At 46.0% G+C, this 15,253-nt stretch overlaps 1 protein-coding gene across 1 annotated transcript in view; it reads right to left on the bottom strand.

Moving 5' to 3' along the window:
* Positions 1-340: 340 nt before the first annotated feature.
* LOC143015161 (protein bicaudal D homolog 1-like) overlaps positions 341-15,253 on the bottom strand; it is a 22,813-nt gene continuing 7,900 nt past the window's right edge. The window contains exons 3-13 of the mRNA XM_076169155.1: positions 14,915-15,067; positions 14,502-14,806; positions 13,770-13,944; positions 12,183-12,698; positions 11,546-11,724; positions 10,884-11,274; positions 10,471-10,665; positions 10,101-10,252; positions 9,665-9,875; positions 1,661-1,739; positions 341-879 (exon numbers count right to left, since the gene is read on the bottom strand). Of these exons, the coding sequence (XP_076025270.1) occupies positions 1,686-1,739; positions 9,665-9,875; positions 10,101-10,252; positions 10,471-10,665; positions 10,884-11,274; positions 11,546-11,724; positions 12,183-12,698; positions 13,770-13,944; positions 14,502-14,806; positions 14,915-15,067 (2,331 nt within the window). The 3' untranslated portion in view covers positions 341-879; positions 1,661-1,685. The remainder of the gene's footprint in view (positions 880-1,660; positions 1,740-9,664; positions 9,876-10,100; positions 10,253-10,470; positions 10,666-10,883; positions 11,275-11,545; positions 11,725-12,182; positions 12,699-13,769; positions 13,945-14,501; positions 14,807-14,914; positions 15,068-15,253) is intronic.

Raw genomic sequence — 15,253 nt, 5'->3', positions numbered from 1 at the left:
ATGCTTATAACTCTTTATAAACACATCACAGAAACACAGCAAAGCTCTTAACATCTTCACCATGAGACTCCATGTGTTGAAAGAAAACAATATCATTATAAATGAAAATACAGGTAAAAATCCATCTCTGACAGCTGATCTGTGTGAAGCTAAACGTTAGTTAGCTTTCTGGACCAGGTTACTAATCATGTTGCTGTTGTGAAATATCCTGTTTTAACACTTTTATTATGGATTATTTGGAATTAATGTTGATGTGGGACAGGGGTGTCTAAAAGGGGGAGGGGTATGAAGGGTAGCTTTTTTTTCTCTTGTATTTTCACTTGTAATCAACACGTGGAGTCTCATGGTGGAGGAGTCTGGAAGAGCTGTGTTTCTGTGACGTGTTTATAAAGAGTTATAAGGAGCCAAACATACAGGCGAGCTTATAGCACTGTGAGATGGGAGATGTTAAATTGAATTCACACAGGAGCTTTGGATTTCTCTGATCCTAACAAACTTCAGTTGGGTGATTATAATACATTCATTCATTTAGTTTGAGACTCAAATGTTTAGACTTACACATACAAATCTCCTGTGGATGACATGAAACGAGGATATGATTGAGTGAATAAATAGATGATAGATGATAGAAGTGATTATTGTGTCGTTCAGCTACTGAGGCTCTGCTGGCAGTAGCAAGTGTCCAAACCAATGTTAGCCCAGCCCTCCGTCTGGGTTCAAACAGTCCAGGTTCTGAGTCTGGGGAGTCCTCTGTTTTGACACTGGTTGTTCCAGAGTTTTAGAAGCCTGAAGCGACTGAGGAAGCCAGAGAGGAGGCACTCATAACAGGCATCTGCTGAGCCCACAGGAGGTGAGGGCTCCCAATGGGACAACACAAGTCTGCAAGGGGAGAGACAGCAAGGTAGATAGTGATTGAACTGTATTGTTTAATACTTTAGTATTTACTAGTTTGAGGTGTAAAGTTTCAGACAGTCTTTCAGACAGTTGTGTCTATAGCAAGAAATAGATTGATGTGAAGACATTTAACAAAGCCTGAACCTTTATCAGGCATAAAGGAACATTTTGAACATCGATCTATATCACATATAGGAAAGGATCATGTTTCTTAAGGGTTAGTTGTTAGTTGTGGACACATTTCAATGACACCACAGCCCCACATCTTCAGTTAGAAGGCAGTAGAGCATCTCAACGGCCAAAACTGAATTGTAGCTCTATGACAAGCAGGAAAGAAAAGCATCCGGTCAGAAAGCATCATCAACAAGCGGCCCATATGCTCTGCCTTAGAAAAGTGGATCAGAACAAGTTTACTTTACGTCATATTATGTTCCTAAAGACACTGACCCAAGTGTCTTTAAGAACCCAAGACCTGTTGGGTCACACATACAGAAACACTACATCGGTCCTCATTGGAGCTCCACTTTGGAGCAACAACAAAACAATTCTCTATGACTCTCACAGAAATAGTAAAGTTTCATCTAAAAATCCACCTTAAGATGGAATAGGTGTATGACTGCAATGAAAGTAGGATGATGAAGACGGCAAGCATGAAGTCATTAGATGCAAACTGTTTACACCACAAAGAAAACATCCTTCCTCCTGTTTTTCTGATTGTGTTCAATAAAGGGAGAACGTGTTGATATGTAGAGTGAGTGGCTGTTACCTGTGAGAAGAGCCGGCTTCGGCCATTAACTCTTAGGTGGCAGCGATGAGCGGCACTGTGGCAGAAGGCTACTGACGATCTGCAAGAGACTGACAGTGTTACAGTACATGGATGCACACATGGCACAAAGAGAGAAGATCATGGACTCTACTTACCCCAAATATCAATACGGTTAAGTGCTTTGCTGTCTCGTCAAAAAGTGATCAATCCTTACAGCCATGCTTGTGTAAATGTAAACTTATATAGGCTACAGAGGCTTCTACCTAAAGAATCCTACTGCAGCGTGGGGAGAGCAATGATAAACACCACCAAGCACAAAATACCACACCAAATATTAATTGACACATATTTACATTACATATGAACATTAATGTTACACTGTACAGATGAACCTTTAAAATACTCTGTATGTTCCCATGCATATGACGTGATCGGAGAGCAGACAGGCAGAGAAACATTCAGTGGCATAGAGTTTAACAGTCTGGAGGTGTGGACATGAGAGGGGAGTGGGGAGCCTCTGGGCCTCATTCATCAGGAGAAGAGGGGTTCTCTCTTACATTTAGGAGAAATGAGAGAAGTCCAAATCCAAAAGTCCAACCAGGACACGAGAGTATGACGCCAAATGTAATGGAACCCTGGCACCATAGATGAACCTCACCTGATCTTAAACGGAGAGCACATTCTAGTGAATTAAAGATTAAATGAACCCCCCAAAAAACTTTGCCCAAAATATATTGTATGTTCAAGTGCACCGAAAACAAAAATGCAAAACTGAGGTGAGCGATCTGCTGACCATAACACTGAGGGGGTCCAGGAAGGAGGCAACAGGAACACATGGGTGTCAGTGGAGAGATGTGAAGGCCAGCAGATGCAGGACTAAAGGAGTGTGTGGCAAAGTAAACAATCCCAGAGATGAAGGCTGAACGAATGATTCCAGGATGCCAACCTAAAGTTACATTCTGTGAATTTATAATCCCTGGTGCATTTGGTGATCTGTGTATCAATGATGCACCGTGATCTCAGCAGTGGTGAAGATTTGCTCTAAGACCTCTCTAGCCTGACAAAAGTGTAATAAACTAACTTGAGAGAAAAGAGATAGAAATGTATTGCTATGCTTTTCTTTGGGGAGATGTGTTGTGCACGGCGCTCGACACACGAGGCCGGACAAGCAGACCTGAACCGGACAAGCAGACCTGAACCGGCCAAGCAGACCTGAGCCAGTCCCTCCATTCAGAACATATCAGCCATTTTCTTCAGACCGATCCTGAAAACCTACTCACTTTTATCAGTACAAACATTTTTAATGTATCTAAAAAATGTGGCGAGTTTGTTCTCATGGACAGGTTAAGAATAGATTTGTCCGCCCACACAGTTAATGAATGAGGCCCAGTTTGATCAGTGGGATTCAGCAACAATACAATAAAATGTAGACTCTGTGACCAAAGTCAATACAACTAGAAGAGCAGGCAGGTCAGCCAGCCCACTGTCACCAATGTGTGTGTGTGTGTGTGTGTGTGTGTGTGTGTGTGTGTGTGTGTGTGTGTGTGTGTGTGTGTGTGTGTGTGTGTGTGTTTGATATTCCACAGAAGATAAAATCCACACAAAAGCTGAAGCGATTAGCGAGCGACCAGGTTAAGGTGGTATTTCAGTTGAAATCTCTCGGATGTCTATGGGGCAGAAAAAGGATTTGACAAACTTTAGTCCTCCATCATTTGTTGAATTTTAATCTAATGGGACTTCAGCACAATAAGCCCTGACGTGTAAGATGAGTTGACGTTTGGCTGTGCTGTGTGAGTGTGTGTGAGTGTGTGTATGTGTGTGTGTGTCATGGGGTGGAGTGGGGCGTCACAGAGAGGAGATCACACTGGTTTCAAGATATTTACTCAAATTCTAAAACTCAAATTCACCCACAGGAGACGTCCCTCTGTCTAACTTAAGACCAGTTAGCTTCAGCTTTAAGACAACTCAACCTCAACTCATGAAATACTTGATAGCCGTTTTAAAAATGGGACAAAAGTAAGAGATAAAAGAAATTCCTGTAAGTTCCAAAGGTCAAACAAAACCCCTGTAACATTCTGGAGACCTCCTGCCTGACTGTGCAGGTGTACAATCATCAATCATGTCCAACTGAGACCAAATGTGAGTGGCTGTCCAATCCAGGAGGAAGTTAGTGGAAGACATGAGGTCTTACACTAATGTAGATGAGGTCATATATGCAGGAGGTAGCACGGAACAAATGGAAAGAGGACTCCTGTTTGTCAAAACTAGTTTGCTCCTTTAAAATGAGCTATGAGTGCAAACACTGAGCTCCTTTGGCTTTAAGGTGGAATAAACAAAAGGGAGCAGCAAAGACCGCTCATGGTCTCATGATGACAAAGCCAACTTCAAAAGTAGCCAATCACAGGTCTGGCAGAGGAAGCAGCTGTCAGATGAGTCTTTGCCCCAATGTTCCATTCTGAGAGCTTTCAGTCTGTAGGCCAGAGGGCAGATGGAGGTGTGTTTGTTTCATTAATCACACAGAAACAACAAGAGGTTTCAATTTCACAAATACATTTTGGGTTTACAAATGTGTTTTTTTGGTCGTGCAGTTGGCTTGGAAACAGAAGGTTCCCAAGTATGTAGAAGTGTTGTTGAGCAAGGCACTGAACCTCCTTGTGTGTTGTGCAAATGGAGCATTCCACAATTAGGATTGTGGCAATACCAGCGACTGAACAAATAAATGATAGGATACAGAAGGTTTGAGAGATTAAAATGTATTTGTGAAACTAAAATGTCTGTTTGTTTGTGAATAATGAAACAAACGTCCCCCCATAAGGGTGGAGCCATTTACAGAGTTACACAAGAGTCAACAGAGCAGAATCTTTACCAAACTACCTGGATAACTTTGTGTTCCCCAGCTTTGAGGTCTCATGTTTCCATAAAGGGGTTCATTCATCGCTCTCTGAGGAGCTGAAACATGGAACTGAGCCTCATTGTCTGGATTCTTAAATACATGGACATCTGATATTGGACTGGAGAGAGAAGTTAAAGCTCTTCAGTCCAACCAACATCATCGTCATCAGTGACCACAAACCTTGGGACATTTTTGTAGTACAGTATGTCTGTAGGTAAGGTGAGATAGAGTTCGTGAACGCCAACTAACCAACTAACAAAGTGTTGCAGTGCTCTAAAGTCACTGTGTGGTGAAGTCGAGCTTTGGAGAGCCAAAGTGATGAGAGAAACTCTTTATGGGAGAGTAAATAAGTAACTTTACAATTGGACAAGTGAGGATCAGTAAGGTTGGGTTCATTTGTGGCTCATTTAAATCAGGGTGTCAATAGTTCCATTGTCCCATTTAGAGTCCAAATGTAATGGCATGTACATATACTGATTGTCCCATCAATGCTAGTGGAACCAAAGCTACTTTAGGAGTGAGGTAAGAGTTCAGCTCTCAACAGCAACAGAGGAGCGTGGAACAGTCTGCATTAGAAGGTAAAGGTAGAAACTGGAAGTAAGAAGAGAAAGTCTCAAATGAACAAAATGGAACAGGAACAAAATGAGGGTAGGATAAATGATGATGGGTTGGTACAGACAGATACCATCCAGCTAACGCAGTCAGCATGAATCCACAAACAAAAACACAGAAACCATCACAGTCTGGTTTTCAGCACTGGAAAAGGAAAATACAGGGTTGACATATTTTTTAAAGGTTTCTTTATCCAGCAGAAGACATTGACCAACATCCACAGCAGGCATTTGGTGTTACACCGTGGAGGCACAGTCAGTACTGTAAGGCACACACATACACAGGGAGTACGGCTTCATGTGTGCAGATGTCAGCTTGGATGTTTGCCTAAAGTGCAGTGAGGAGTCCAGGACTGTTTGCTCAACACAAACAGGAGCTGAATTCCATTTTAAGTGGAGAAATACATCTTCCAACAATGCAAAGTGGTTTCCCATTTGTATCCACATTTTTCCCGCGATGTCACAGGTCATGTTGTCATGTTGTCATGTGTTGTTACAATGTCTCCTATTGTGTAATGCCGCTAGGTTCTGACTGAAGCTCTGCAGTCCTTACATTTACAGGGTTTTTACAAACACAGATGATGTCAATGAGCAGTAAGTGGCAGTTTGATGATTTGGATGGAGGTCCAGTAATAAGATTCAACTGCTGCATGCTTTAAAACCAAACCCAGTAAGGAAGGCAGCAGAGGGCACAGGTGTCTCCTTACAACGCTGACTGAGGAGAGAACAGTAAGGACATGAAAGAGTGAAGGCTGAGAGGCTGAGAGGCTGAGAGACTGAGAGGACGTCTGTGCTCTTTTGCTCAGGCATGAATGGTCTCTACCCCATGATCTGTACAGGTACTGCATAGGTAAACGTGTCGATCTACAGATTACAGCCAAGAGTTAAACTCTGATGGATTTTACTGTCACCTTAACCTTCATGGCTGCTCCGTCCCTACAAGTTAGATCTGGCTCATCTGCCATCCGTCTGTCTGTCTGTCTGTCTGTCTGTCTGTGATCCATAATACTGACTCTCTGTTGCCTCCTCCCATATTTGGTTTGCGGCCTTATGTCAGATCCCTCATCTATAATTCATGATCCTAGACACACGCGCACATGCACATGTAACATGGAGGCCTTTGGTAAATACAGAGAAACGCCATTTGGATCCATAATATGAGCTGCACTTCACTTTGTTGCCGTTTTGTCATTACACAGCACCACAGGAAGTTAGCATGACTGAGTTAGCACAGTAGCTCCAGAGCCACACTGAATCAAATAAGGTAAGGAGCGCTGAATGCAGTGTCTGCTCAGCCTGAACACAGAGCTCTGCAGCCAGGTGGGGTCTGAAGGTCTGTGGGGTCTGAAGGTCTGAAGGTCTGTGGGGTCTGAAGGTCTGAAGGTCTGTGGGGTCTGAAGGTCTGTGGGGTCTGAAGGTCTGAAGGTCTGTGGGGTCTGAAGGTCTGTGGGGCTGTGGGGTCTGAAGGTCTGAAGGTCTGTGGGGTCTGTGGGGTCTGAAGGTCTGTGGGGTCTGAAGGTCTGTGGGGCTGTTGGAAGGTTTGCTTTGCCACTTTTGTTCTTTCTGTTTCTTGTTTTCTCTATGCTAAGCTAACCTAAATGTATTTCAGTGATTGAGTCAAAGTAGAAACTGAAACATGCAACACAACCTGACTTCATGTGTGTAAATACATACAACAGTGTTTTATAATAATACAAGTGTATTAACTAAAACACTGTGAATGTTCTTTTGACATTAACTGGAACTTCAAAGTATCTCTGTGCCAAAGCTGCGTGACATCAGTAGAGTCTTTCTGCTTGGTTGATCTTCATTCCATGAATGAGGTGTGTGACACACGTTCCCTGAGTTTGGTGCAGCGCCAAGACCAAGCCAACATCCTGTGTGTTCAGTCTCTGCTGCAGGTCAAACCTCTGCAGAGCCACAGAGTACAGGCCTGAGGTCAGCCTCAGTGGTGAGGTCATCAAGTAGTCTGATATCACTTCCTCTTCATATTCTGGAGTATTCATCACTCAAATCAAATGTTCTTATTATCTGCAAAATTTTAGCAACACTTATTTCACATTATTGCTGTTTTCATTGCTTTTGAGGAAAAAAAATATTTAAAGCTTTACATTTATTATTATTATTATCATTATCATAATAGTAAGTCATATATTAAAATGAGTGTTTTAAAGTGATGACGTTTTAATCAACCAAATTACTCTGCATCAAAGGCTCGCCACCTTAACCTGGTGGAGGGATCTGCTGGTCCCTGTGACCCTGGGAGCTGTGATGTTGGGGGGCATTAGAACCCTGGTAGGTTCTCCCAGGCTGGGGACATGGAGTCTGAGTGGGCCACGTTCAAAGCCTTCATTGTGGAGGCGGTTGGAACGTGCTGTGAAAGGGTTAAATGGCTGAATGAAACTGAAGCTACAAGTGAAGTTGTGATGTTCACTTTAATATGGGTTGAAGTGAGATTTTAAAGCAGATCTGTTCAGCTGATTGTGATGCAGACCAAACCTCAGCTGTATCCAGGGCTGGAGAGTAAACTGGCCTTTAGGATGGAATACTGAATACTACTGTGAATTGGTTCTCGCCTGAAAGTCAAGAGATTTGGATGAGCGAGACATCAGTCTGTATTTGTTTGATTGTCTACAAAAACATTGATGAGGATTTTGGTGTTTTCCATAACTTGTTTTTCTCCCTCTTGTGTTCAATCACTGAGTGAAGATCTTGGTTGATACTTGGACTATTTATATTTATTCAAACCAGATGAGACTAGAATGTTCTATCATTCCCTATCACTTTGTTGTATGTTCAATATATAAAGTACCGTCTTTTATTTTGCTCAATCAAGGAAATGAGGAAGAAGCAACACCAGACCCCAGTGACCCACCAGAGCTGCTGCCTCCAGGTCTGACTGCTCATTGGTCTGACTGCTCACTTCTACCATGGGTATGGATGTGATCCACACTGGCTGTTTGCTTTGTTCAAAGGCTCCACCTCCTTCCTTCCTTCTGCTTACATTCAAATCAATACGGTTTCAAATGAAGTGCAGGAGAAATGAAACGTAAACATGTGTAGCTGATTACATGGATGTATAGAACCAAACCACTAGGTGGTGCTACAGCTTTGGGTAAAGGTGAAAACATGACACAATGAATCCTGGACAGAAAGAAAAACGCACTGATAGATCATTTTTCTGACAGAATACAGCGACCTGTCATGACTGCACACAGACAGGACAGAGGGAGGAGCCGTCCATCGTGTGGGAGGAGCCAGAGCTGACACACGTAGCACCGTGTTTACACTGAAGGGCTTATGAGACCTATGAAGAGTGGAGAGTATGCTGAATACAGAGTAATGAGTTAAACTTGTCATGGCCTTCATTCACACATGGAGATGAAGTCAAACATCTCTATGTGTGTTTTATCCCATCATGCATGCATGGTGCCACCTGGAGAAGAATAAAACTAAAGGCTAAAAACTTTACTTAAAAAGTCACCGCACACATCCTCCTGTGGACCAATCAGCCGTCTCCAAAAGAGGAAAGCAGGGCCACTTGTGCTCCTTGTATCAAATCCCTGAGCAATGTCACTGAACATTCATAACCCACTGGCCAAAGCTTAGGCACTGGAAAACTGAAAACCAGTCTGTCCTCCTCTATGTGAGACCCACTCTGGTGACAGAAACAGAGGGATGATGGGAGTTGTAGTTTTTGTGTTGTTAAGGGAGAGAAGCCCTCAAAGTGAGTGAAAGGTGTCTGGGTCAGTGCCGGGGCCGGTTGGACCCGTAGTGCCTGGGGTAGAGCGGACTGTAGTGTGAGCTATGGGTGTAGGAGGGGGAGGAGCTAGAGGCCAGGTAAGAGCTAGAGGGGGTGAAAGCAGAGGAGGGGCTATGGTAGGTAGAGGAGTAGTTGAGTGAGGAAGAAGGTGAGTGTGAGGAGGAATAAGGGGAGGAGGAAGGACCGTAGAGGACAGAGGAGCGGGTGAGACTAGAGAGAGGGCGAGTTCGCGGTGAAGAGCTCCACGTAGAGCGTCTGAGCCCCAGAATGGGGGAGCGGTAGGGCGAAGAGGGGGCGGAGCCTGGCTGACTGCCCCTGGAGTTGGTGGGCGGGGCGTTGGGGTGAGGGTCTGGGGGGTACGGCCTGGAGAGGCCTGAGCTACGGGCCGGAGCCGGGGACAGGTTCACATTCAAACTGTGAGAGTCAACTACAAACGTCCGCACACCCATAGTCCACTGGGAGTGAGCCAGCCTCAGAGGGGTGGAGGGCGGGGTCCGGGCTGAGGGTAAGGCCTCCAGAGACGGCGGAGAACCTGCCATACAGGGGTCAGCTGAGGAACTGCAAAGGGTTCTGTGTGACATCGGGGATGTGAGAGCTGAGGCCAGAACGGCAGCAGCGGCAGAGACTGCAGAGGGGCTGAGGGGAACGCAAGGGTGCCTGTCTGGACTAGTGAGGATGGAAAAGGGAAGGCTACAGGGGGCCAAGGTTGAGGCTGAAGCCGTGGCTGGGGGACTTACTTTGGAAGTGCTGGTCTTTCCACGAGTCAACCTGACCCCACGGACGCGGTGAGTTTGCTCCTGGTCGAAGGCCAGGTCCTCCAGCCGCTGCGTGAGGGCAAGCTTCTGCTGGATGGCCATGCGCAGGAGGGAGTTGAGCGTCTTCTTCTCATCCTCGGCCGCAGCGAGCTGCCGCTGCATCTCGTCCAGCTGGGTCATGTACTCGTCACATCTGAGGAGAGCAAAGAGTCAGAGGGAGGCTCAAAGAAAAAGAACACGTGGTCAGGATGGAGACAGAGAAGCAGAAGGATAAAGTTGAACCAGGAAAGAATGAGTAAAGATGAGAATCTTTACTGGTTACCTTGAATTTACAGGAAGTGGAATGAAACTAAAACAAAAGATCTTTGGAGGGAACAAACATGCATGTTGCTGTGTAAGCTTCTGTCTGGTCTCCTACCTGGTGGCGAACATGGCCCTCAGGGAGGAGAAGGTGGCTGCGTCCTCCTTCAGGGCCTTCAGCTCGTTCCTCAGCTTCATCATGGTGTCCGTCACCATGGACTTCTCCATCTCATACTTGCCCTTCAGGTTTGACAAGGCGACCTCTGCAGTCTGGAGCACAGAATTGAGATAATAACATAGAATATCTATCATCTATCATCTATCCTTTATGAACAGCTCACCTGATGCAGTGTATAAATAAAGTAACAATCAAAGAGGTAACAGGTATTTATGACTGATACTGAAGATGCTGATGAGTTGAGTCTCATATCTTTACAGCATTGGCAGCATGTGATCATGGTTTGTGTCTCCCTCTGGTGTCTCCTCACCTGCTTGTTGGCCTTGAGCACCAGTCGCAGAGTTGCGATCTGCTCTCTCTTGGTGCTGAGCAGAGACTTGAGCTTCAGGATCTCCTCCAGGCAGCTCTCCTTATCCTTGTCCAGCAGAGGAGCCAGTTCCCGGGCCGCTGCTCTCTGTCTGGACAGCAGCAGAGATCTGTCCACCGCCCGCTGCAGGTGCTTCACCTTCAGGAGGAGAGGACAGACAAGGACAGAGGACAGAGGACAGAGGACACACAGAGGAGAGGATACAAAGCAAGTGAGGTCAGCTTCTCTGCAGAAGTGTTTTGGAGAGGAGGAGAAAGAAGAATAGTAAGAGATCTAGAGTTTTAACTAGACGGGCATTTAGAGCTCACACCTCCCCGTAAAAGAGCCACACCCTCATGACAAACAAACTCTTCTACCTGGTCTCTGACGATGGCGTTGAGGTTGTAGATGTTCAGTGGTTCCCTGCGCAGCTCGCTGGCTGACTCCATTGCGGTGGATGAAGATGATGAAGAGGATGAAGAGGCACTGATGCTGGGTGAGCCGGTGAGAGGTGAGCGAGGTCCCGGGCTCTGCTGCAGTGACACCTGGGGGGCCTCTCTGGCTCCTTCCTTCTCCTCCCTCGCCCCCTCCCCTGACAGGGGCTCTTTGGATGGAGACTCTGAGGGGCTCCGTGACTCCGCGGGGCTCGAGGTTGCCGAGGTGACAGCAGCAAGTCGTCTTGAAAGGCGCGGCGTGAGGAGAACTCGACTTTCGTCCGAGGACATGGCTTTCAGGCTGGAGCTGAGGCTCCGGAGACCCCGGCCTTGTCTAGAAGAAAGAAGAGACACAATGGCTCATCCTGTTACAGAGAACTTTACATCACAATGCATTCTGACTGGCATTTCAACTGAGAAGCCACAAGATAAAGTAAATAAGATAAAACAGTGTCTAACAGTGTCTAAAGCCTCTTGTGTGATTTTGTGCTGTCACTAATAAATGTGAACAAATCACAAGGGGTAAACTGATGATGTTGCAGGGGGGCGGGGACTTGGCAGAGCCGATGGTGGGAGGTTGATCAGGCTCAGTCTTTCTAACAGACCTGTAGTAGTCCAGCATGACGCGGTTGGGAGTCTCGTTGTTGCACAGACAGACGTGGTGGTAGAGCTGAGCGAGCTCCTCACTCAGGGTCACCAGCTCGTCCTGAGCTGCGTTCAGCGCCACCTGGCACTCGCTGGCTGCTGAGTGAGCCGTCTTCAGTTCAAGCTCCAGGCTGGAGATCTAACAGAAGAGAAGAGCGACCAAATGTCATGATTGTTAGGTCATTTCTGAACTAGACTGCTGATGTTGCTTTATTTTTTATCCTGGAGATATCTGGTTACTGAGCGGGTCTGTAGACCTTTGAATGGAATCTTATATTATCCTGCTAAACACATGGAGAAGCTGCTTAAAGCTCCTAAAATATGTTTACTGTTGCATCTGACAGTGTTTTCCAATGACTTTTGGAGAAATGTGGAAACAAAATGCGTTATGAAATAATCGTAACCAAAGAAACTATTTTTTTCCAGGCTGTTACCTTCATTATAGCAGAACACAGTAGAAGATACATTTAGCTTTTATTGTGATAACAGCACAGGAATCCACAAAAGTCCTTTCAAACAGCTATGGATCTGGTGAGTGAACAGTAAACATCTCCAGAGTGTGTGAGTGTCATGACCCCACGGTCCTCTGCATGTTACCTTCTCTCGTCCGTCCCGGCAGCTCTTCTCCAGCCTGGCCACCTGCCCCTCCAGGTTACGGAGCTGAACGTCTCCCCGAAGCTTCTTCTCTGCTGCTCCGTCTCCAGACATTGCCAGCCTCTCACGCATGGCTTTCATCGCCGCCTTTAGCTCCACCACCTCTGTCACGGCCACTCTGTACTTACACTGCAGGATCTCCAGCCCAGGAGTCTGGTATGGAAACATCTGACTCTTGCTCCCGATCCCACTCTTGTCCCCCTCGTTTCCTCCCTCCTCTTCAGCGTCCTCCTCCTCCCTATCCAGCTCCATCATGGCCTCATTGATGAGCTGAGAGGCAGCGTCTGCGCGGGCCTCCTCGCCCGGGTGGATCCCTCGGTGCAGGCGGCGGAGGGTGGTGACCTTCTGACTGAGGAGAACTGTCCTTTCATGCTGCTCGTTCAGGGCCCCCTGGGTGTGCTGGAGCTGAGTCTGGGACTCCTGCAGGCTGGTCACCAAGGTTACCTTCTCCTGTTCAACCTGAGACAGGCAGCAGTCAGAGTAGAGAAGCGCAAAGAACATCATCTTATGGAATCAGAATTAGTTTAGAGTTTCTTATAGCCTCTGTGAATATTAGAACTGAGCAGAGAGAAGCACGTTTGTCTTTCACTTACAGGTCCACAGCCCTCTGAACTATGTAACCCGGTGCTGTGACTTCAACGCTGCAAAGATAAATCTTATGAACACCACCATAAAGGTTTAAAAGGGTCAAAAATACTGATGCTGCCCTTTTATCAAAAAGGAAAGTTTGAAGCCCCGTCTTAAACATAGCAAGTCTGATCATCCAGTCATATAACTAAACAGACACACATGACATTACAACACTACTATAACCACACAATGCTCTCTCTCTCTCTCTCTCTCTCTCTCTCTCTCTCTCTCTCCCCTGCACTTCATGAACACTCATCACTCACAGGCATACGTGAGTTCTCTTTCTCCTCTGCACTAGGTAGAGCTGTAAATAGATACAGTATGTTTCTTAGACTGAATATATATAAATATCATGCACCTTTGACTCTTGAATGTTGTATGAAGCACACTTGGAGAACTACCAGGAAAAGCATTTCCCTGTTGTTACACTTGTATGACTGCATGTGATAAATACAGACACTGAACTTTGCACATCCCTTCCTGTAGTATCATCGGAAGGCAGGCGTTTCCAAAATATAACAAGCAGATTAGCATGGAATGTAGCACATCCATGTCCCCTAGAGCCCCGATGCTGCAGTCTGCTCAGTCATCAGTTATGTAAATCACATAAACTGCTTCACTCAGCAACACAATTAGTCGGCATGATTGTATACAAATCATTCACCTGAGTGGAACCAGAGTAACGAATAATGAATGAAATAAGGTAATAAGCCATGAATGCCACAGTCACTAACACAGACGTCTGCTAGCACAGCAGCAGAGTCACATGACGCTGTGACACACATGGGGAACATTCCAGGTTTCATAAACCTTACAACAGTGCTGCTGAACACGTAAAGAGTTGGTGCTTCTCAATGAGAGTCAATCATTCATGAGTGGTTGATTAGAGAGCAGGCTCACCGTCATCAGCTGCTGCTTCAGCTTCTGGATCTCTGTCAGGTTCATCTCACTGTAGAGGTCTGACTTGGTCAAGTCCTCTGTCTTCCACCCCAGGCTCTGGCACTCTCCGTTGGTCCTGGCCTGTGCTGCCCCAGCTGTGCCGGCTCCTGTCCCACTCTGAATGTGTCCATTACACCTGGCAGGGTAGAGTGGAGGGTCATTGTTAATAACCTGTAGATGCACTTTGCTTCAGCATGCCTAACCTGTTACCTGTTGGGTTTTGTGGTCTTTCTTCTGTTGGCTTCCTCTTTTATTTTGTAGTAATTTCCTCCTTATTGTGTATTTTTGCGGTACTTCCTGCCCTCATGTTTCCTGTCTTGTGTTACCTGTGTATTTGTCCTCACCTGTTCCCCGTTGTCATCAGTCCCGTTCCTCCCTGGTTGTGTTCCCTCAGTGTGTTCCTGTTCCACCTGCGTCTGCTCCTGATTCTACCCTGACTTTGTTCCCCTAATCTGTCAGTCCCGTCCCTGTTCCATGTTAGGTTGGTTACCCTTGTCTCTGTTTCTCCCCGTTTACTACATTCCTTTAAAATGTCTTAAGTGACTGAAGTAAACATATCGCACATCAATGAGCAAAGAAATCTGATTACAATTTTAGGAGAGCATTAAGTTATAACTGATGAGCAAACTAATTAAACTTCTGTTAAATGTCAGTGATGTGTTCAGGATCAAACAGAACCACATTTTGCAGCACCTTGTTGGTTCTTCAGCTTTTGGGGAGAGCAGAGTGGTGGGCGTTCCCGTGCCGCTGGCTGGGGCCGATGTGAAGGTGAGGTGAGCGCTGCCAGTGTAGGCCACATCACACAGGCTGAGGTGGTGGACCAGCTCCCTCCTCAGGTGGGTCTTCTGCTCCCGCTCATTTTTCAGAGTTTCCAGGGCCTCTTCCAGCTGGGCGTCTGAGATGTCCTTCAGCCGCAGAGCATCCTGTAACTGGCAGTTGAGAAGCTCTGTCTCCTCCTCCAGGACCTTGATCTCATGCTTCAGACCTTCGTACTCTACCTGAGCCACAAATGGAAGAATGGACAAAGACATGGAAGAAAACAAATAAAGATCTCTGATATGATGTAGGTTCTAATCCAAGAACACTAAAGCGATCCTTGGTCTCACCTGATTCTGCTTGAGCATGGACACAAGCTTCTGCAGTGAGATGTTCTCCTCCTCCAGCTCAGTGTAGTCCTGCAGCAGCCGCGCCTCACGAAACTTGTACTCTCTGATCTCCTCTCGCATCCGACTCCTCTGCAGCTCCAACATCTCATTGCTCTTTGGAGAGGAAAGACAAATCTTGTTATACTAAACTCAGTCTGTCTCTTAGTATCATCATCATCATTATTGTCATCATCATCATGGCTTAACAGCTACTGTTTCTCCAAGAGAACCTGGGCTCTGGCACATTCTAAGTCATAATTCTGCTATATTCTTTAGGTGAGCATACTTAAACACAAGCTG

Source organism: Genypterus blacodes, unplaced genomic scaffold (genome assembly GCF_046128005.1).
Source record: "Genypterus blacodes isolate CSIRO-AG114 ecotype Tasmania unplaced genomic scaffold, CSIRO-AGI_Gbla_v1 ptg000014l_1, whole genome shotgun sequence".
NCBI lineage: Eukaryota > Metazoa > Chordata > Actinopteri > Ophidiiformes > Ophidiidae > Genypterus > Genypterus blacodes.
This window is presented reverse-complemented; position numbering and strand designations above follow the sequence as displayed.